The sequence below is a fragment of the Schistocerca piceifrons genome, chromosome 3 (assembly GCF_021461385.2).
Source record: "Schistocerca piceifrons isolate TAMUIC-IGC-003096 chromosome 3, iqSchPice1.1, whole genome shotgun sequence".
NCBI classification, from domain to species: Eukaryota; Metazoa; Arthropoda; class Insecta; order Orthoptera; family Acrididae; genus Schistocerca; species Schistocerca piceifrons.
In genome coordinates this window covers 169,760,657-169,785,140 of record NC_060140.1, presented here as the reverse complement: position 1 = coordinate 169,785,140, position 24,484 = coordinate 169,760,657, and the positions used below count along the sequence as shown (strand labels likewise).

The following is a 24,484-nucleotide window of genomic DNA, read 5'->3' as shown; positions in this document are numbered from 1 at the left end:
TGTGTCACCCTAGCCTCACCTCTCCCTATGTCTGGAAAGGCCCAGAGGCCTAAATTATTTCCTTCTGCTACTTCCTTTGCAACAGAAGTAGGTCACCTAGGTGTGATTGAATTTATAAGATATTGCAGCATAAGTCAACCAGAGCATTACAGCTGATTGCTGTTTTAGACTTGAACATAATCAGTTCCATTCCATTTGGCATATTTACACCCACCTTGCAAGACTTATTGGGTATGTGTGGTAAGTGGCTCATCTCAGTGCAGCCTACTGTACAGGTGCCAGCGATTCGTGAATAGTATTGATTTATTCCCTCTACCAGTAACACAGTTATTTGTGATAAAAGTGCAGTATTTTCCTGGTCATTCATTAATTTGCCACCAATTGATTACAACACAATTACATGGCTCCACAATATGCTGTCAATGACAGTAACAAGGTGCCAGATTTACCAGTTCAGTCTCTTTCTAATCAACAGTACGGAGGTCACTTAAAAATTAAACACATCTTGGCAATTGTTTGTAGGCATGTGTTTTACATAAAAGATCACTTAACAACTGCAAGTAAGTACTCACTTAGTAAACTGAAAATTACTTCATGAAGTTATTTTGTCTACTTACATAAGCAAATTGGACAAGAAATGATGGGGAGTTATAGTTTGTCTATAAACTGAAAAGTGAGCAGCACTCTTGGTAGGGAAAGTTGCCTTTTCTGGAACAGGCTGCCATACAGAATGACTGAGAATCAATTTTGTTTCTAGCAATGTCTACAGAGATTTATGTAGAATCGGTCAATATGCGTTTCTTGCGTTAATGTTATTAGTAACTCATAACTGTATTCCATGTAGTGTTAAGGGGCTCCGGAACACCCTATACTTGCAATGTTAAAATAACGCTTATAAATTACATCTTTCCTCACAAAGTATTTGAGGTAGGAAGTTGAACTTTTTACAGATTATTTATTGGAATATGGGCTACAACTTAACACAGGGATTTTACAAAATTTTAGTTCAGTTATTAAAGATGATTTTTTTTTTCAATTGTAATGAAAATTCACAACATTTTTTTGCAATTCTTTATTTATATATTCAAAAATATACAGTTTTTTGGAAAAAGGCTGTGTTAAATTATGCAGAAGGTACTGTGTAACTTTTACTGAAAGTTTGAAACAAATATGTTTGGAAGATCCTTAGAAAACAGGTAATTAGTATGAGAAAATAAAAGTTTTGGGAATCGAGCGACAAAGATTGGATTAACTTTTTAGTGCATTCCAGGTCCATAGGATGGATTATCTTCATCCTCTGCAAACTCCTCCTCCAGCTTCCTCTTGTTCCTCCTCCTGTTTACTCTTGCTTGTATTTCTAGACTCTTTACAGCCCTGTCTGCAGCCCGAAGGCGTTCCTTGTCTAAAGCAAGCATCGCTCGTTGTTGTGTTCGTAGATTTTGCTACCATTGTTTTCAGTTGCAGTTACTGCAACACTGTTCCAAAAGGTGGTCATGTATGAACACTTATCACATTTCAGTTGTATTTCACTAGCAAGTCCTACGTGCTTTATTATGGAGAGTTCCAGACCAACTTCACTACAATGAATGCATCTTACAGAGTTTGAAATAATTCCTTTGAGAACCGACATATCAAATATTTCATTCACATCCGATTCGCCCATAAAACATTCATAGTTTTCACTCATTGAACCAAGCTTCTTCTGTGAAGTATTTTCTTTCCCACTTTGACTGCTATGGGCAGGTGTACTTGAGAGGTTAGGTTCACTCACTTGGTTATCGTCTTTATTGTTTACAGTAATAACACATACCTTTGGCTTTCCAACACTTCTCCTTTTCCTAAAAGCCTTCAGAGGATTTCTAATAACTTTACTTTTACTCATTATTATACTTCAACAAAACAGAGACTCAAGAAACAGAATTAATTACGAATATTTTCGAGATAACGACAGAGTAAATAAACATGAAACAATCGACAATCACACCAGCGATATATATTGAACCATCACAGGTTAGCCACGACACATACTTTATCTCACATCACTAAAATGTACCTGATGAACACGGACGTTAATAATAACACTATTTGACAGGAGTTTAACAGCGCCACAGTGGGTCACGCCCATGTAGAACACATTTCAAAAAAAATTTAAAAATAGTTGTAGTCTTCGGAATTGAATAAATTATATATCTATTAAAAGGTAATAGTCTGCAGATTCAGAAAACGCAAAAAAGTAAAAATTGAACTTTTCATGATTTTGAGCCTTTCCGGAGCCCCTTAATACACTGTAAAAAATGCACAACCTCCCACGCATGTCTGCACACTGCATCGCCAGTGACTCTACAAGGTGCGCTGTGGAAGGGTCAGCATGACTTTGAGGTACACCGTGTAGTAGCTTGTTGTGCTTTAGTGAGGTAGGCGTGGGGCTCGCCTGCTTAGTCCTCAGTTTGCTGACCTATGAAGGAGGAAAATGCGTGATCACAATTCAGTGACCTACCTTCCATTATGTGTCTCCCCGCACCCCTCACCCTCCAGCCCACCACATTCCCAGAACACAATTTAACTCTTAATACTATTCTACTATACTCAGATGTGTGCACACATTTAATATTTTTTTCTTAATCCACTTCATACAACAATAAACATTACCTTTATATCATTAAAATTCTATTTTTTCATCCCCTGCAATGTGTGAACTATTAATCCTAGAGAGAATAGGGCTTTTTTGTAGAAAAATTAATGTAGTTCACGTTTGTACTGGGAGACATTTTCACTATGAGCCACGGTTTTCAAATTATTAAAAAAAAAAAAAAAAAAAAAAAAAAAAAAAAACTGCCTAAAAAAGTGACCTTTAAATGCCCCCCACTTTCATGCTCACTCTGCATTGGTCAGGATTTTTAGTATGTTATCCATGGCACTTCCTCGTACCCCTTAGCAAAAATTCGTAACTACATGATCTGTTTCTTGCGTATTTGAGCATTTTTGGTCTTTGTTGACTGGGCTGTAGATTTTTCAATAGATTAGAGATTAGATTAGATTAATACTTGTTCCATAGACCATGAATACGACACTTCATAATGATGTGGAACATGTCGGGTTAATAAAAGATGTCTGTACAAAATATTACATTACAGAAAATATCGCATGACACTAATGTTTAAGTTTTTTTTCCCTTAATTTATATCTAAAAATTCAGCCAATGAGTAGAAGGAGTTGTCATCTAGAAATTCTTTTAATTTATTTTTAAATGTTGGTTGGCTATCTGTCAGGCTTTTGATGCTGTTTGGTAGGTGACCAAAGACTTTTGTGGCAGCGTAATTTACCCCTTTCTGTGCCAAAGTCAGATTTAACCCTGCATAGTGAAGATCATCCTTTCTCCTGGTGTTATAGCTATGTACACTGCTATTACTTTTGAACTGGGTTGGATTATTAACAACAAATTTCATAAGTGAATATATATACTGTGAGGTTACTGTGAGGATCCCTAGATCCTTATTAGATGTCTGCAGGATGACCGTGGATGGGCTCCAGCAATTATTCTGATTACACATTTATGAGCAATGAATACTTTTCTACTTAACGATGAATTAACCCAGAATATGATGCCATACGAAAGCAGTGAATGAAAGTAGGCATAGTAAGCTAATTTACTGAGATTCTTGTCACCAAAATTTGCAATAACCCTAATAGCATACGTAGCTGAACTCAGACGTTTCAGCAGACCATCAATGTTTTGCTTCCAGTTTAACCTCTCATCAGTGGACACACCTAAAAATTTTGAAAATTCGACCTTAGCTACAGACTTTAGTTCAAAGTCTATATTTATTACTGGAGTTGTGCCATTTACTGTACGGAACTGTATATACTGTGTTTTATCAACATTTAAAGAGAGTCCGTTTGCTGAGAACCACTTAATAATTTTTTGAAGAACATCATTTACAATTACATCACTTAGTTCTTGGTTTTTGGATGTTATTACTATACTTGTATCATCAGCAAAAAGAACTAACTTTGCATCTTCATCATTGTGGAATGGTAAGTCATTAATGTATATCAAGAACAGTAAAGGACCTAAGACCGAACCCTGTGGGACCCCGTACTTGATAGCCCCCCAGTTTGAGGAATCAGCTGTTGTTTTAACATTACATGAACCACTTACTTAAACTTTCTGCATTCTTCCAGTTAAGTATGAATTAAACCATTTGTGCACTGCCCCCCTCAAACCATAATGATTTAGCTTATCTAAAAGAATTCCATGATTTACACAATCAAAGGCCTTTGAGAGATCACAAAAAATACCAATGGGTGATGTCCGCTTATTCGGAGCATTTAATATTTGATCAGTGAAAGTGTATATAGCATTTTCTGTTGAAAAGCTTTTCTGAAAACCAAACTGACATTTTGTTAGTACTTTATTTTTACAAATATGGGAGGCTACTCTTGAATACATTACTTTCTCAAAAATTTTTGATGGAGCTGTCAGAAGAGAGATTGGGCGGTAGTTGTTGACATCCAACGTATCCCCCTTTTTATGCAATGGTTTTACAATGGCATATTTCAGTCTTATCGGGGAAAACACCCTGCTCCAAAGAGCTATTTCATACGTGGCTGAGAATCCTACTTATCTGTCGGGAACAAGCTTTAAGTACCATGCTGGAAATGCCATCAATTCCGTAAGAGCTTTTACTTTTCAGTGAGTTTATTATTTTACTGATTTCAGAGGGAGAGGTTGGTGGAAAGACAGTTGTTTCAAACTGCACAGGTATGGCCTCTTCTATTAGTAGCCTTGCCTCTTCTAGTGAAGATCTAGATCCTATTTTCTCCACAACATTTAAAAAATGATTATTGAAAATATTTTCAATTTCTGATTGTTTGTTAGTACACTTGTCATTCAGTTTTATGACACTAAAGTCTTCCTGTGCTCTTGGTTGCCTTGTTTCCCTTTCAATAATATTCCAAATTGCTTTAATTTTATTATCAGAGTTACTGATCTCAGACATGATACACATGCTTCTGGACTTTTTAATAACTTTTCTTAGTACCGCACAATAGTTTTTATAATATTGAACAATTTCGGGGTCAGTACTCCCTGTTGCTGTTAGATACAGTTCTCTTTTACGGTTTTGAGATATTCTTATTCATTTAGTTAGCCAAGGTTTTTTATATATTTTCTTGGAATTATGTTTAACTATTTTCTTGGGAAAACAATTTTCAAATACCCTTAAAAATGTATCATGAAATAAGTTATATTTCAAGTTTGCATCGGGTTCCTTATACACTTCATCCCAGTCTAGCTGCTGTAGGCTTTCCCTAAAGTTTGCAATATTTATATTGTTAATTGAACGCACTGCTTTGAAATTCTGATTTGATATACTGCATGGAGCTATGTCATGTACTGTAACTAGCTGTGCACCATTATCTGAAAGACCATTCTCAACATGATAAACAATTATGTCCTTAAACTTATTTTGGTCTGTAAAAAGTTATCTATCGATGTCCTGCTGTTCTTTGTTATCCGAGTAGGAAAATCAATGACGGAGCTCAAATTGAAAGAGCTGAGCAATACTACTTCCTATTACACTCTTTCAGGGAATCAACATTGAAATCCCCACAAATGATAATTTGCTTCCCCCCTGTCTGACAGATAGCACAACAGAGCATCCAAGTTTTCTAGAAATAGCTGGAAATTCCCTGAGGGGGACCTACACACTGTTACAATTATGAAAGTGCCATCATTTAGTTTTAGTTCAGTGGCACATGCTTCCATATGTTGCTCTACACAAAATTTTTTAGTTTCTAAATTTTTTACACTGTGGAAGCTTTTGACACATGTGGCAACTCCTTCTCTCATCATATTATCTCTACTTACATGTGCAGCTAATTTGTACCCATTGATGCTAACCTTTTGCACATCAGTGACAATGTGATGCTCAGACAGGCATAGTACATCTATTACATTCTCAGTTTCTATATCTTCTAAACACAGCAGAAGCTCATCAATTTTATTCTTCAGTCCCCCAATATTTTGATGAAATATACTAACATTATTTTTCACTTTACTTTTGTGAGTATCTAGAACTTTTTTAACATCTTTAGTACTTGCCTGGCTGAGTTTCCCACTGGACACTGATCTTACAACAAAAAAGAGTTTCCACCATGAGATGTAGTTCCTCCCCCCTTTAAATTTCCTGCTATCAGCCCAAGGAAAAATCTACACTGTGCATAAATAAGTACATCAACAGGTGAAAAACATTGTTAATGAAAATTGTTTCAATAATGAGAAAATAAGCTCTATTGAAGGAGAAAACTAGTTTTAGTCATGATACTTCAAAAGAAAACAATACACAAACGATGAAGTTGCAGGTGATATGTGCTCTGTTCTAAATGTTCTAAATATTGCTTGTTATGTTTGTGTACTCATTCTCGCCCCCCCCCTCCCCCCCCCCTCCCGCACACACACACACACACACACACACACACACACACACACACACACACATTTTCTTGAGCCAACAAATGATGTTTTTAAATATTTTTAAAACACGTTTCCTGTTCTTTCAATTCTCATCCCTATGTCAAGACCATCCATTATTTATTTTGCTTTGGTTATTAATATGGGATTTAAATGGATGATTGAATGCTTTTCCTACATTTGAGACAAATGATGCAGCAGAGATGAAAATCACAGTGTAGCTTTTGATAATATTGTGAAAAGGATAGTTGCTATTCATCATATAGAGTAGATGCTGAGTTGCAGATAGGCACAACAAAAAAACTGTCAGACAAAGCTGGTAAAGTGCAGCTTACCTCTTGGCTTATGTCCCTGTAATAGACACAGGTGCAAGACCTGTTCCATACATCCTCCCATGATAACCTACTCTAATCCAGTCACAAGCACTACCTATCCCATCAAAGTCAGAACTACCTGTGAAACCAGTCATATGATCTACAAATTTAGCTGCAACCATTTGTCTGCGTTTTGCTTGGTCATGACAATCTACAAGCTTTCTGCCCACATTAATGGGCACTGAAAAACTGTGGCTGAGAATCAGCTGGACACTCAATTGCTGAGCATACTGCCCAACACAAAATCCTTCATTTCAGTGACTACTTCACATCCCATTGCATCTAGATCCTACCCAGCCTCTCTGAACTGCGCAGGTGGGAACTCTCCGTTCAATGTATCCTATGTTCCATAACCTAGTGGCCTAAACCTTCATTAGTCATTGACCTTTACCCACCTATCCCCTTCCTAGTTCCCACACCAGCACTACACAGCCCTCCATTCCACCAATGCATCCACAGTCTTTTTACTTCTCTCCTTTTTCCACTGCCTTGACAAACCCCCCCCCCCTCCCCCTCCATCCTCTGTCTAACCTCCCAAATGCACCTAGCTGTCCTACCCTCTCCCCACCTCGTCCCTGTATGCTCCCACAAGCAGCACTTTACTGTCCCTCACCCCTACCCTGATATCGCTCTCCCTCCCCTTCGCAGTCTTTTTGTTGTGCCTGTCTGCAACTTGCAACTCAACATGTCTGCTATGCAGTGAATAGCAACTGTCGTTTTCGTAATATTGTCATTATTCCATCCTGATTGTCCATTGTTTGGCAATGGAGGTTTTTTTTGTGTTTATGGAGAAACTATGTTCATGGAGAAGGTGTGAGTTGTACTATAGTGTTCTTTTGTGTTGTTAACTATTAGAGTTCATAACTGCGAAAGTAATAAGTAATTTATGTGAAAAGTCAGAACCTTTTTGCCCTGTTCTCTGTCATCATCGCTCATTTCTTTATGCTGATATTTTATTTCAACTTTTTAAAGAAGGATGGGCTCTTATAAGTACACTTTTGCTATTCAGGTGCCAAACTGCATGGAAGATGGTAATTTTGGCACTGACATGTAAACAAAGAAAACTATTTGTGGCAGCCATAATACACCAGGGTCACTGCAGTAGGCTCATTTGGTATGAGTAGCCAAAATTGATTAGAAAGCCACTTGTGTAAAAGAGTGGGCAGTGGAGATATTATTGAAGTTTTGCGGAATATAAAGTTTTTGGTGTGTGCTAGCTGATGATAAACTGAAAAGATGGCTTCACCTTACATATTAATGATTGAATTTTTTTGCCTTGCAACTTCTCAGATGAGCAAGTACGTTAATGCTAACTGCTTGTTTCTGTCTGGAATGCCCCCCCCCCCCCCCCCCCCCTCCAATTTCTTGACATATGAAGCTAAGAACTACAGATTATACCAAAAGTTCAAGATGTGGAGCACATTGTTAAAATGCCCTCATGATGTCAAGGAGACTGGACTGCTTTTCGAGTAAGTAACAAATTTTTCACTTCAAATATGTGGCTTAATGTGAAAATTGTTACTGTTGACATCAGGAGCCGTAATATTAGCTTACAAACTCTGAAAAGTGAAGAACTTATGTCATGGTGTGCAAAATCATTTTTGTAATTGTTATGAATATCAGTATGCCACAATGCCTTATATCGACCATGACTCATATCCCATTTCAATCTCTTCGTGTTGTCAGACTTTACAAAGCCGTAGGATTGTTTTTTGGTGGCTATTGTGTGGAAATCAGGGTCTGAACATCAGGTCACAATCTTTTCTAAGCCTATGCTGCTATAGGCTTTCTCAACAAAACTGATGAATTTTGGATTTGCTGCCGAGTTATAATTTCCTCTTTACACAATATTTTGACAACTTTCTCAGTCATCTATATCAGCCCTTGAGTGCAGATTTTGCTGCCTGCTGTTTGGACTGCAACCAAACTGTGAATGATACATGGTGTGCAAAACCTCTGTGATTTTTTTCTCAGTGCCATTTTCAACCAATAAATATATCAGCAGAAGTTCAATCTAACATAAATGCTTTGTAACGTGTTAAATAAGTAAAATGCTTAAGGTAATGCCAAAAAGCATCATAAGAGGCATTTACCTATAAGGAGAGGGGGTCGAGGGGGGGGGGGGGGTAGAGAGAGAGAGAAAGAGAGAGAGAGCACGCATAGCGTTCCAAAGGATTGGAAAAGGGCACAGGTCATCCCCGTTTTCAAGAAGGGATATCGAACAGATGTGCAGAATATATATATATATATCTCTAACGTTGATCAGTTGTAGAATTTTGGAACACGTATGATGTTCGAGTATAATGACTTTTCTGGAGACTAGAAATCTACTCATGCAGCATGGGTTTCGAAAAAGACGTTCGTGTGAAACCCAGCTCACGCTATTTGTCCACGAGACTCAGAGGGCCATTAGACGCAGGTTCCCAGGTAGATGTGGTGTTTCTTGACTTCCGCAAGCTGTTCGATACAGTTCCTCACAGTCATTTAATGAACAAAGTAAGAGCATATGGACTATCAGACCAATTGTGTGATTGGATTGAAGAGTTCCTAGATAACAGAACACAGCATGTCATTCTCAATGAAGAGAAGTCTTCCGAAGTAAGAGTGATTTCAGGTGTGCCACAGGGGAGTGTCATAGGACCATTGCTATTCACAATATACATAAATGACTTTGTGGATAACATTGGAAGTTCACCGAGGCTTTTTGCAGATGATGCTGTGGTATATCAAGAGGTTGTAACAATGGAAAATTGTACTGAAATGCCGGAGGACAGGAGGATCCGAAGCGAATTGACGCATGGTGCAGGGAATGGCAATTGAATCTCAATGTAGACAAGTGTAATGTGCTGCGAATACATAGACAGAAATATCCCTTATCACTTAGCTACAATATAGCAGGTCAGCAACTGGAAGCAGTTAATTCCATAAATTATCTGGGAGTAGGCATTAGGAGTGATTTAAAATGGAATGATCATATAAAGTTGATTGTTGGTAAAGCAGATGCCAGACTGAGATTCATTGGAAGAATCCTAAAGAAATGCAATCTGAAAACAAAGGAAGTAGGTTACAGCACACTTGTTCGCCCACTGCTTGAATACTGCTCACCAGTGTGGGATCCGTACCAGATATGGTTGACAGAAGAGATAGAGAAGATCCAACGGAGAGCAGCGCGCTTCGTTACAGGATCATTTAGTAATCGCAAGTGTTACGGAGATGATAGATAAACTCCAGTGGAAGGCTCTGCAGGAGAGACGCTCAGTAGCTCGGTACGGGCTTTTGTTGAAGTTTTGAGAACATACCTTCACCGAGGAGTCAAGCAGTATATTTCTCCCTCCTATGTACATGTCGCGAAGAGACCATGAGGATAAAATCAGAGAGATTAGAGCCCACACAGAGGCATACCGACAATCCGTCTTTCCATGAACAATAGGAGGCTGGAATAGAAGGGAGAACTGATAGAGGTACTCAAGGTACCCTCCGCCACACACTGTCAGGTGGCTTGTGGAGTATGGATGTAGATGTAGATGTAGATGTAGAGAGTGAGTGAGTGAGTGAGTGAGTGAGTGAGTATGCATTGAGGTGTTTTCCAATGCAAACTGAATGCTGGATCCCACAGTTAAGTTAATGTCTATCTGCCACTCTAATCTTGATTGCCTCTTTTAATAAACCAACTGATACATTTGTTGCCTGCACAATATACTGGTACCTTCAAACTTCATTCCATGCTCACTGGTGAGGTAGTGTTTGATGATAGATGATTTAGTCACCAGCTTGAATCAGGTGTGACACTTTTATTCTTCACATCTTTGTCCAACATATAACATGCTGTATTTGGTCTAGTATAGGGTATACAGCCAAATTCTGGAGCCCTGGACTGTCTTTTGCACAACTTAGAATATCTCTTAGTTGGAAATTGTACTGTTGAAGTACTCTCCAAATCTTCTCGGAAATGATGTGGATGTATAGAAGGTATGTAGTTCTGACTGCTTCTTCATTGGTATCTGTCCTACAACAGGTGGTGTTAATTTGCTTTGGAGGGCAGGCATCATCAACTGTTGAGAGTTATTTTTGAAAATTTGCCGCAAGTGGCAGAGTTCTTTGGTGAAGCTACCTTTGTCTGACAACATAGGTATTGTGGGGACCAGAGTTCTAACTAGGGAACCTTCCCATTGCACCTCCCCTCAGACTTAGTGGTAAGATGTCCCAGTGGATAGACAGTCAAAAACTGAACACAGATCAAACATGAAAACATGAAGAAAGTGTACTGAACTGTGAAAAAAGAAGCAAAATAGAAACAGCAAACAGTCGAAGCTCTAGATATGCAACAGTGAGGTGTAAGGAAAGTACCTCCAGACATGTGTACTTCCTGAATGAAATTTTCCCTTTGCAGCAGAATGTGCGCTGATATGAAACTTCCTGGCAGATTAAAATTGTGTGCTGGATCGAGACCCGAACTTGGGGGCCCCACACTTTGCAGGCAAGCGCTCTACTGACCGAGCTACTCAAGCATGACTCGCCCATCCTCACAGCTTTAATTCCGCCAGTACCTCATCTCCTACCTTCCAGATTTCACAGAAGCTGTCCTGCAAAACTTGCAGAACTAGCACTCCTGGAAGAAAGGATATTGTGGAGACATGGTTTGGTCACAACCTGGTGGATGTTTCCAGAATGAAATTTTCATGCTGCATCGGAATGTGCACTGATATGAAACTTCCTGGCAGATTAAAACTGTGTGCTGGACCAAGACTCGAACTCTGGACACCTGCCCTCCTTTCTTCCAGGAGTGCTTGTTCTGCAAGTTTCGCAGGAGAGCTTACGTGAAGTTTGGAAGGTAGGAGAGGAGGTACTGGTAGAATTAAAGCTGTCAGGATGGGTCAAGAGTCGTGCTTGGGTAGCTCAGCCGGTAGAGCACTTGCCTGCAAAGGGCCAGTGTCCTGAGTTTGAGTCTCAGTCCGGCACACAGCTTTAATCCGTCAGGAAGTTTCATATGTACCTCCTATTTATTCTACACAAGTACCACATGTTACGACTCTTGCATTCCATTTTATAAGTTTTAACTCTTGAATTCCTTTGTTGTGGCAGTTCAAATTCATTTGTTTGTTGTTTTTCATTTCTGTGAGAGGTCTATTTGGCATCATGCCTTATTGCCACTATTTGTCACATTTATGATAATACATTCCTACCATATGACTCATATTCCATAAAAAATGTGTTGTATGACAGTTGCCAATTTTATGGGGGCAAAAATAGGCCATGAGGAAGATCTGAATGTGGATCTCCTGCTTTGCAGTCTAACACTGCGACACAACCATGATACCCTGGTTGTAGCAATTGACTCAATGTTGCGCATCTTGAGCTTGGGCCCTTTACTGTTTCTACTTTGCTCCTTCTCTTCACATTTCAGTACACCTTTTTTCTGTTTTCGTGCTTGATATGTGTTCAGTTTATGACGGGCTATCCACTGGCCTATTTTACCACCAAATCTGAGGAGTGTGCAGAGGGAAGTTTCCCTTATAAGCATCTCTGTGATGCGGGATGATTGCTCGTGGCATGTGATGGAAGTCATTATGGATTCAATTCTTGTAGACACCATATCTCAGGGGTCTGCTTCTGTGTACATACTCCACAAGCCACCATATGGTACATGGTCGAGGGTACCTTGTACCACCACTAGTGATCCCCTTGCTAGTTCTGCGCACAAAGGGAGCAAGCAAAAAACGACTGACTATATGCTTCTATACAAGCTCTAATTTCTGTTATCGCATCTTCATGGTTCTTATGTGAGATGTACGTTGGTGAAGGTAAAATTGTTCAGCAGTTGTTGCAATTGTCAATTCACTACATTTTTTCAATAGTGTATAACAAGTTCTGTAATAATTGCATGTTGATCAAACCTACCGGTAACAAATATAGCACTCTGCCTCTCAGTTGTTCTGATCTGACCTATTTGGGATCCCAAAAAGTGAAACAATAGTCAAGAATAGGTTGTTGTTGTGTTCTATACTTGTTTTCCCTTATAGATGGGTTATACTTTTGTAGAATTGTCCCACTTCACTAAAGCCTACCATATACTTTCCCTACTACCACCTTAGGTGTTTGTTGTATTTTATATTGCTTTGCAATGCTATGCATAGATATTCCATTGACATGACTGTGTCAAGCAGTACACTGTTGTTACAATATTATGAGAAGGAACTTTGCTACTCACCATATTGCAGAGATGCTGAGTCGCAGATAGGCACAACAAAGAGACTTCCACAATTAAAGCTTTCACACACACTCATGCAAACGTAACTCACACACATGTCTGCAGTCTCAGGCAACTGAAACCACACTGTGGGCAGCAGTACCAGTGCATGATGGCAGTGGTGACTGGGTGGGGGTAAGGAGGAGGCTGGGGTGGGCAGGGGGAGGGATAGTATGGTGGGGGTGGCGGACAGTGATGTGCTGCAGGTTAGGCGGTGAGCAGGAGAGAGGTAAGGAGGGGGTGGGGGAGTAGCAGAAAAGGAGAGAAATAAAAAGACTGGGTGTTGTGGTGGAATGACGGCTGTGTAGTGCTGTAATGGGAATAGGGAAGGGGCTGGATTGGTGAAGACAATGACTAACGAAGCTTGAGGCCTGGAGGGTTACGGGAACATAGGATGTATTGCAGGGAAGTTCCCACCTGCGCAATTCAGAAAAGCTGGTGTTGGTGGGAAGGATCCATATGGCACAGGCTGTGAAGCAGTCACTGAAATGAAGGACATCCTGTTTGGCAGTGTGTTCAGTAACAGGGTGGTCCACTTGTTTTTTGGCCAGTGTGTTTGTAGCCATTCATGCTGACAGCTTGTTGGTTGTCATGCATACATAGAATGAATTCAGCACAGTGGTTGCAACTTAGCTTGTAGACCACATGACTTGTTTCACAGGTAGCCCTGCCTTTGATGGGATAGGTGATGTTGGTGAGTGGACTGGCATAGGTGGTGGTGGGAGGATGTATGGGTCAGGTCTTGCATCTAGGTGTACTACAGGGATATAAGCCATGAGGTAAGGAATTGGGAATAGGGGCTGTGTAAGGATGGACGGGTACATTGAGTAGGTTCGGTGGGTGGGGGAATACCACTGTGGGAGGGGTGGGAAGGACATTTCTCATTTCAGGCCAAGACGAGAGGTAATTGAAATCCTGTCAGAGAATGTAATTCTGTTGCTCCATTCCTGGGTGGTACTGAGTTATGAGGGGAATGCTCCTCTGTGGCTGGACTGTGGGACTTTGGGAGGTGGGAGAGACTGAAAAGATAAGGCACGGGAGATTTGTTTTTGTACAAGGTTGGGAGGATAACTACAGTCAGTGAAGGCTTCATTGAGACCCTCGGTATATATTGAGAGGGGCTGCTCATCACTACAGATGCGATGACCATGGGTGGCTAGGCTGTACTGAAGGGACTTTTTGGTATGGAAGTGGTGGCTGCTGTCAAAATGGAGGGTTTGCTGGTGGTTAGTAGGTTTGATGTGGATGGAGGTACTGATGTAGTTATCTTTGAGGTGGAGGTCAACATCTAGGAAGGTGGCTTTTTGGGTTGAGTAGGACCAGGTGAAGCAAATGGTGGAGAAGTTGTTGAGGTTCTGGAGAAATGGGGATAGGGTGTTCTCACCTTCGATCCAGATAGAAGGATGTCATCAATGAATCTGAACCCTGTGAGGGGTTTAGGATTCTGGGTTTTTAGGAAGGATTCATCTAGGTGGTCCTTGAATAGGTTGACATATGATGGTGCCATGTGGGTGCTCATAGCCGTACCCCAGATTTGTTTTGTAGGTAATGCCTTCAAAGGAGAAGTAATTGTGGGTAGGATATAGTTGGTTATGGCGACTAGTAAGGAGGTTGTTGATTTGGAAACCATCAAGCATTGGAACAGGTAGTGTTCAATCGCAGTAAGGCCATGGGCAGTAGGATGTTAGTGTACAGGGAGGTGGCATCAATAGTGACGAGCAGGGCACTGTGTGTAAAGTGTCAGGAACCGTGGAGAGGTTGGTATCTTTTATATAGGGGGTTAGGTTCCAGGTAATAGGATGAAGGTGTTGGTCTATGAGAGCAGAAGTTCTCTCGGTGGGGGCACAGTAACTGGCCACAATGGAGTGTCATGGGTGGTTAGGTTTATGGACTTCAGGAAGCATGTAGTAGGTAGGAGTGCGGTGAGTGGTAGGAGTGAGTAGAGAGATGGACTCTGGGGAGAGCTTGTGGGATGGGCCTAAGGATTTGAGTAGTGATTGGAGATCCTGCTGGATCACTGGAATGGGGTTACTGTGGCAATGTTTGTAGGTGGAGCTACCTGACAGCTGCGGAGTCCTTCTGCCAAGTAATCCTCGTGGTCAAATAACAGTGGTGGAGCCTTTGTCCGCAGGTAGGATTATAAGGTCAGGATCAATTTTTAGATGGTGGACTTTGGTTCTTTCTGCAGATGTAAGGTTAGTCTTCATGTTGAGGGATTTGTGGAATGATGGTGAGGCAAGGTTTGAAGTTAAGAAATTCTGGAAAGTTAACAGGGGGTGGTTTGGGGGCAGTGGGGGTGGATCACGGTTGGCTGGAGGAGTGGACTGAGTTAGGCGAGGTTCACTATTGGTCTTTGGTTAAGTCTGATTGGTAGGGTTGGTGGCGAAAAAGTGTTTCCACTGTAGGGACCAGGAGAAGGAGAAGTCTTTGACAAGTTCTGCATGATTGAATTTGGGAATGAGGCTAAGGCCTCTGGAGGAAAGTTTCATGACTGTGTTGTAGGTCTGTTTAGGTTCTGGATTCTGTGTGGTGGTGGGAGGGAGTTTTGTAGGGTGGGGTAAGTGTGCGAGATGTGGCTTGTCAGCTATGAGGGGATGTGGGGGAGGTTTGGAGGTTGTTGAAGAGGTGGCGGACAGTGGTACTCCAAGGCGGGAGTAGGAAACGAACAGGATGGAGAGCTTTTTGAGGTGGCATTGTGCTTGTTGCTCAAGTTCCTGCAGGTCGAGAGTTACAATGTGTTTCATGGGTTCGAGGAATTTGGGATTGCATAACAGGAGAACTTTGTGGATGGAGAGAAGATATTGCAAGGAGGTTTGGACTTGGTTGATATGGTTTTGCAGGACTATGTTGGTGAGAGCTAAGATTTGGCAGAATTTGAACAGGTGGAGGTCATTGTGGAAGGAGGGATGGCAGCTGGAAATGGGTAATTTGATGGTAAGGCCATCAGGGGGGATTCCATGAGCCAAGCTACAATGCAGGAACAGTATGTGTGACTGGGATCTGGCTAGGGATAAAGAAACTTTTCTGTATTGATGCAGATGGAAGGAGCAAGGATCCATGCTGGTGGAAAAATGCGCAAAATTACATAAATAATGTAGAACTACGTCCGAAAAATTTCGCAAAAATACACACAAATATGTGTGAAAATTCACAAAGAGGATGAAGTTGGTCCAAAAGGGGGAAACAAGATGAACTCTGAGGGAGTAGATGACAGCAAAATGTGAAAACTCACTAAAATTGGTGAGAAGTCACAAGAATCAGAGTAAAGAATAACCAATAAGAAAATATATATTACTGTGGGTAGCAGGTCTGAGTGTGGATAAGTGTGAAGGGGGACAGCAGATGTGACTGGATGGTGGAATTAGTGGGAGCGAGTTGGGATAGAATGGAGAAAGGGGGGGGGGGGGGTGTTCCATAGGATGTGAGAGAATATCTTGTGGCATTGGAAAGGTGTGAGAGTTAACACGCAAAAATACAAGAAATGACGCATGGAGAGTGATCAGTTTGTAAGTATATGATTAATTATAAGGGGCATTCAAAAAGAAATGAGCCAGAGGCATAATTACAGAAACCAGTACCTATATGTTAGAAGTATTGACCCTGGCTGTTGAGACACTTGTACCACTGTGACACAAGGCGGTGAATGGCTGTCTCATAAAATTCCTGGTGCTGTGATGTTAACCAGCCACACGTCCAGCTGGACATTATTGTCCGAGGTGAATTGTTGCCCCCCTCAGAGCTTTTTCAAGGAGACCAAAAATTGTGTAGTCACAGGGAGAGAGGTCCGGACTGTATGGAGGGTGGCTGAGAACCTCCCATTTGAATTTATGCAGAAGTGCCGTGACTTTGTTGGCCATATGAGGCTTTGCATTGTCACGGAGCAGAATGATCCTGTGGGTGAGATTGCCTGGTGATTGATTTGATCGCTTGGTGAAGGGTGTTCAAGGTTTGCGAGTAGCGCTGGGCATTCAGTGGTGTCCCATGCTGCAGGAAGTGAATCAGAAGGGGACCATCTTGGTCAAAGAAGAATGTCAGCATAATCTTTCTCACAGTCATGAGGATGGTGACGTCCAGCTGTACGTGTGGAACTGGTTAACATCGTAGCCCTGGGAATTTTATGAGACAGCCGTTCACCGCCTTGTGTCACAGTGGGACAAGTGTCTCAACAGCCAGGGTCAATACTTTTAACATACAGGTACTGGTTTCCGTAATTATGCATCCGGCTCCTTTCCTTTTTAACGCCCCTTACATATCTTACTACAATTTCAAAAGAACATCTTCAAATATTTTCCGAAAATCACTTTTTGATGAATTGGCATCTGTAAATTAATTGACAAAGTTTTAATTACACCTGTAGTATTATTATTTGTAGTACTTGCTGTAATTCTGCATAGTAAGTTGTTTGTACCAGTTTCACAAACTTTTAACTAGAGGCATCACAAAATTATTAACAACTTTGTACAAAAATAAGTCACAGTGTATTTCCACTTAAAAAATTCATGATTTACGTTGAGTAGTGATGGGTCCTATGTGAAGCAAATGTGGTGTTGTCAGCATAGTTTGGAGTCCACAGGCTGTAGGTCGCCCTGTAGCTAACTGGGTGAGTCAGCTCAAGATTTGGAGTAACCTAGTAAAGTGCCATAGTGTAATTATGCCTCCGGCTCATTTCTTTTTGAATGCACCTTATATATCAGCGGGAGTAATGTGGAACATCAGTACCTCCATCCACATCAATCCTACTGTTGTTTGCATCATGGAAGAAGGCGGCCCAATTTTCAGCTGCTCTGCGCGTTCGCCTCGACTAGCCACTGACAGCCAATAATATTCATTCTCTTTGCGAGCAGCTAGCAGCGAGTTACAGCAAAACAACAAGAATCTTGCTCCTACATGCTGCACTGTTGCCATACTTTGTGACAACTGAATTATTCATTCATCTGTCAATTTTGTTTGTTTTCTTCTTTTTTCTTTCAGCAGTACAGCTGTGAATGTATATCTGTAATTGTTTAAGTGCGATAAAAAAAAGTCGGGCAATAAATCTGAAGTGCTTCACAAGCAGGTGAGGCAGATTATTTACCGCATTTATAACTTTTTAAAATGTGAATTTGAAAGCAGGTCTCCTACTGTTGACATTTGAAAACACTAGAACGGACTCCAGAACCGTGTGGTGTTGCCAAGAGAACTGCAAAAACAATTGCAAACTAAAGTGTCAGAGCTGTAAGAACCGTAGAAACAGTTGGTTTCGTGTTGCATGGAAAGCATCGAAATTACAAAGAACCTGTAACACAAATGAGTGGTTTTAAAAATAATGTTTTAAAGTGCTCCATGTGAATGATGACTGCCCGAAATCACAAAAACGTGTTGCAGTTATGCAGGCTTCAGTGGTTGAGCACTTCATCAATGTAAAGAATTTTAAAAGACTTTGGTTCCAGATACATTAAGAAGAGAGTTTTTAGTTCAAAGAAGTGACATAGGTGCAGTACGGTACAAGAAAATGAGGTAGTTCAACAGTATATTATCTTGGTGAAACATGGGTCATTTAGAATCATTCCAAGATGATTTGCCTGAAAATGAGCAATGGTACGATTTTGAAGTTCTCATAGGAATAGGTTCTCGGATAATTATTCTGCATGCTGACTCTTCTTCTGCGTTTGTTTCTGAGGATAAACTTGAATTTACGAGTAAGAAAAGCAGCAGTGATTACCATTCGAAAATGAGCGCTGTCAGTTTCATGGCATGATTCACAATTCTTATCATACCTTGCATTAAAGTTGGTCATTGCCAGTTATAATTCATCTGTTACAGAGAAAACATCAAGTACAAACACAAGAAAAGTGGACATTTTTCCCCAGCTTGAAAATAAAAATATTAAGTTCCATATAAACCAGATTCACGCCAATCTCCTGCAGCTCGTTAATTTATGTAAATCATGTGACAGAACATACAAACTGACTGAATGGGGTCACACAGTTTTGCATTTATCCACATGTCGCTGTCAGTGTAGACCCATGGAATTAATTTGGGCAAAGGGTTTTCAGGCTATGTGGGAGTAAAAAGAAAAACAAAACATTCAAGATAACATACAGTTAATCCCTTGTGCATGAGGCAATAGACAATGAAGCATTAGACAACATCCCTCCTGTAGCATTGGTACAGTGTGTGACGTGCTGAAAAGCTTCAGAAAGAAGGATTTGACAGGGAAGTGATGATGTATATAAGCCTTGAACGTATCATCGTAAATTTACAGTTAGATTGTTTGGAAACAGACTCAAATAGAAGTGGCGATGGTATTACAATGTAGATTTGGAACAAAGTAATAATATTTCTTAGTTTTAAAGACTTCTGGTTTTCTAAAACTTGTTTGCCAACGTATCAGTTGCATACATAATAATGAGAACTACCTAGCCTTTTTGATTAAGACTTTGTGTCCTTTAAATTATGCAGACTATAATATTCAACATATCGCCCAAGGAGAAGATAAGCTTCTCCCACCATGCTGTATGCCCTAATAACTCACGAGAATGCAGCTGGATAAATTCATCAGAAGTCCGATAATTCCAATGTAAACCCCAGTTATTTTCAAGGCACAAACTGGATAAAGCCCGAAAATGACAGTATATCGATGGCTTTCGATGTTAGCAGTCAATATTCCCTGGAGTTATTAGCAGATAGTGGTTAATTGTTTGCTTGTTCAATGTTATAAATGCGCTCTCTCACTGTAATACTGAGCATGTTACATAATGCCTGTTAGCAGTGAAAGATACTGCAACTTATGGACCATTTTTACAATAGTCTTTTACATTAGTCTTTTCTACCACTAATTCTTTTTTACACGCAGTGATTACACTTAACTATAGTTAAGTAACATACACGCGCACACACACATTCTATTGAGTAGAAGCAGTTGTCAAGCAAATATAATGATTTCGGATTTTGCTTGAAGTTAATATCATTGTGTGTTACATTTTTATTTATAATGCAATTCATATTGAAATAAATGGTAATTATTGCAAGCAGTTTCAATGACCTTGTCATTAGACAGTTTTACTTTGCGAAAAATTGTACTTCACGTCTTCACAGAGCTGTGTCAGCTGTTCTCGTCTCCCAACGTCACACGGAGTAAATCTGTGGAGCAGTGGACGTGACGACGTCAAGCCGTGAATTAATATTTCTCACATGACAATTGATCGAAATTGGTTTTAACATTTATTATACCCCTCGTAGATTTGAACATATAATACAATGTACTGTAGGCAAATGAGCCTGATTGTTGTCCACAGCAACGCAGTTCGGCAACATGGACTTTGTTTGCCCGCTCTCTGCTGCCGTGCATGCACAGTTCTCATTTCCCCCATGCTTCCTTTCTGCTCTGCCTCTATGTATGGAAGCGCCGTCCTAGGTGACTTGGGCTTTAACCCCCAGCAATACCTCCACTTCGACAGCTGCCACCCCTTCCATACCAAGAACTCCCTTCCATACAGCCTAGCCATCCATGGTCATTGCATCTGCAGTGACGAGCAGTCCCTCTCGAAATATGCCGAAGGTCTCACTGAAGCCTTCACTGACCGTAATTATCCTTGTACGAAAAAAAAAATCTCCTGTGCCTCATCTTTCCAGTCTCCCAAAGTCCCACCGTGCGGCCGCAGAGGAGCATTCCCCTCATAACTCAGTATCACCCAGGAATGGAGCAACTGTATTACATTCTCTGACAGGATTTAAATTACCTCTCGTCTTGCCCTGAAATGAGAAATGTCCTTCCCACCCCTCCCACAGTGGTATTCCCCCATCCAGTGAACCTACTCAATGTACCCGTCCATCCTTACACAGCCCCTGTTCCCAATTCCTTACCTCATGGCTTATATCCCTGTAATAGACCTAGATGCAAGACCTGACCCATACATCCTCCCACCACCACCTATGCCAGTCCAGTCACCAACATCACCTATCCCATCAAAGGCAGTCATGTGGTCTACAAGCTAAGTTGCAACCACTGTGCTGAATTCATTCTATGTACGCATGACAACCAACAAGCTGTCAGCATGAATGGCTACAAACACACTGGCCAAAAAACAAGTGGACCACCCTGTTACTGAACACACTGCCAAACAGGATGTCCTTCATTTCAGTGACTGCTTCACAGCCTGTGCCATATGGATCCTTCCCACCAACACCAGCTTTTCTGAATTCCGCAGGTGGGAACTTCCCTGCAATACATCCTATGTTCCTGTAACCCTCCAGGCCTCAAGCTTCGTTAGTCATTGTCCTCACCAATCCGGCCCCTTCCCTGTTCCCATTTCTGCACTACACAGCCGTCATTCCACCACAACACCCAGTCTTTTTATTTCTCTCCTTTTCTGCTACACCCTCCCCACCCCTCTCCTTACCTCTCTCCTGCTGACTGCCTAACCTGCAGCACTTCACTGTCTTCCACCCCCACCATACTATCCCTTCCCCTCCCCATCCCATCCTCCTCCTTACCCTGTTCATAAATCGTATTGAATATATGTTAGTGCATATAACAGCAAGGAAAGAATAGATCTCTTACAAGTGATTTCATTTAGATTTTGTTAGACATTTGCCCAGTAAACATTTTCTACAATCAGTAACATTATCATTTCATTTAATCCTCACAGTAAGATTTTGAACTAGAATAGTTAAGAGCTCTAAATACAGCCACTTATAATACCATTTTAGACAACTCTAATGAACAAAATTGCAGCACAAAATGAATAAACAATTGCCTATCGTATCAAGACATGCAGTGTCTTATGTTAAGCATTAACACTGATCAGAATAGAAACGATATTACATCTAAATAAAAGAGGTTAGTTAGTCACTATAAATCAAATATTTTAGAAGACTTCTTAAAGATGTAAGGTAGAGGGATGTTCACATTGCTCATGAAATTAATGAAATACACACACATTAATTAATACTGTTATTACTTTGTTTGATAAATGTTGTAAAGCAAGATTAAAATAATTAAACAGAAGTACGCAAAAGTTGTGGATTGGTAGAAGAATAGAGGTAGGAAAAAAAAAAAAGAAATTTATAATTTTTCCATGTCTCGTCTGATATGAAAAACTTGTTTGATATGCATGGGAGGCTCCTCTCTCTGTCCTGTTTACTCATTTGATTTGTTATTTCACTTTAAAATCTACATCTGGAAAATGAACTAGATATTAGTGTAAAAGATTAGGATTTTTATGTAAAGTAATATATGATCTCAATAATCATGTACAGAAAGAAAATTGCTCATCTAGGAATAAATGAGCATAGTTCAGCTGTTGTCCTTGATTATGTCTAGATAATATTTTTCTTTGTTATTACTATTAAAATTGCTCTTTCAAGTGAATTATAACCTGCCCATGTAATAAGCATACATTTAATATACATCCTTTGGATGACCTGTGAACAATACTCAGTCTGTTACATGCCTTTAGTGTGTTTCAGAATGAACCTGTTGTCTTGTTCTCGCTGTCATCATCTCATTAAGCTGGATCACAAGCCACTACAAGCTTCATAAAACCAACTATAAAAAGCATACTATCTACACAAACTAAACGTTTTTTGTAAGACCGCCTAATGTCCAAGTACTATTTACAGACTGTATATAATCTTTCTTGGCTTATAACATATGAACAATATAAATACCATGGCCACCAGCAGGGAACTATTCTGGACCTCAAACAAACTGTTTGATGTTCTTCTTACTTTTTAATTTAATGATTAATTGATGTTAATGTGTTCCAGTTTGTAGTTGTGACATCTTAAACTTAGTGATTCTAGAACCATAACACTTCCAATTATCTTTCAGTGCTTATGAATACAGAGTGTTTATTCCATTTGGACCTATAGAGACAGTAACTGGCCTTCCAATACATACTTCATCCTTGCCACTTTCCTGACTGCTTCTTCTCAATCTTCTACTCTTGGTTATTAGTTTTTTCCTTTACTTCTTTTTTGTGGGGGTTAATCTGTCTTTTTAACCTATGTCTTTTAAACCAGTTCCGTGCTTCTGTTATCCTTTGTTGCCACATGTGCCAAATTATTTACTGTGAGCTTTTAGCTGTCATTTTTTTACGTGTATTAATTAGTGTTATGATTTTGGAATTTGAATTTCAACCAATTTCCATTGTCATTCATATCCTGTCCCCGCATCTCGTAGTACAGGCAACATACAGATTATTCTTCTTTAATTATCTCTACAACTCTCATTCGAGGTTTTCTGTTTCACATCTTTTTCTTCCAATACAGGAAACACCTGATATGTACTGAAATCCTGAGATTCAAGATCTGTGTTTTACACTCCTTTCATTATTGCCCTAGCTGCTCTTTTTAAGTAGATGGCAGAACATGCTTCTGTGAGTTAGCGTTAAGAATATTTATGACCTGTACATGTATATATTTTAACAGTAAGGTTTTCTTTATCTGCTCATCACAGTTACTTACTAATTTAGGGCATACTGTTTTTTTTTTCTTTTCTAACATTTCTTTGGGCACTATAGACCTAGCAACATAGAGCTCTCCAATGCTCTTAAGGAAGGTGTCACTGCTGTGGGAGGAGAAATTCATGATTGGGGTGTTGTGACAACACCAATGCTCCATTATTTTGTGGCTGCCAAAAACAGTGGACTGACACCATCTAAAGAAAACTATTATAGAAAGCTTGTTGACAACTTTAGAACTCTTAGAAGCAAGGTAAATTGTATGAGACTTTTTTTAATTTCCTTCTCAGTGTTGGAATGCTTTACCTCTAATTTAACACAGTAAGTAAAGTTTGAAAATTGTGATAGTAACTAAAATATTTAAATCGTTATAAATCAAACATATTTTAAAAGCAGTGTACAGTATATTTACCACTGTGATTACATGGTTTTATATAATCTGTCAGTTAAATTTTTATTTCGCCTGAAACTCTGTTTACAAGGGGCATTCAGTAAGTAACCCAATACATTTTTCTGAAAGCAGGTAGTTTACATTCAGGATTCCAATATGCTGTATTATTTCCCACTCTTTTGGTTACAAAACCCTATTTTGCAACTTAATCTTCATTTAGTGTGATTGTCTTACACCACCTTACCAGGAAGGACTGTATGCTGGCATGGTACCACTCTACTGGTCGACGTCAGAACCAACATCTTGCTGCATCAGTAACCTCTGCATCATTCATGAACTGCTCTGCATGGAGTGCGTCCTACATAGGGCCAAACAGATGAAAGCCAGAATGTTGGAGATCCAGGCTTTAGTCTGGATGAGGGAGAACAGTTCTATGAAGTTTTGTGAGATACTGTCAGGCGCAGTGACTAGTGTGAGGCCAACAGAGACATTCACTTGAGCAGTGAAGTGTTTGATTGTGATCCATTGATCACCTTGACTGAGAGTGTCTGCATG

At 40.1% G+C, this 24,484-nt stretch overlaps 1 protein-coding gene across 2 annotated transcripts in view; it reads left to right on the top strand.

The window, feature by feature from the left end:
• The window catches only part of LOC124789693 (phosphoacetylglucosamine mutase), a 149,434-nt gene that overhangs the window by 69,604 nt on the left and 55,346 nt on the right, over positions 1-24,484 (top strand). For both annotated transcript variants that reach the window (XM_047257135.1, XM_047257136.1), the window contains one exon: positions 23,599-23,791. In XM_047257135.1, coding sequence (XP_047113091.1) covers positions 23,599-23,791 — 193 coding nt within the window. The remainder of the gene's footprint in view (positions 1-23,598; positions 23,792-24,484) is intronic.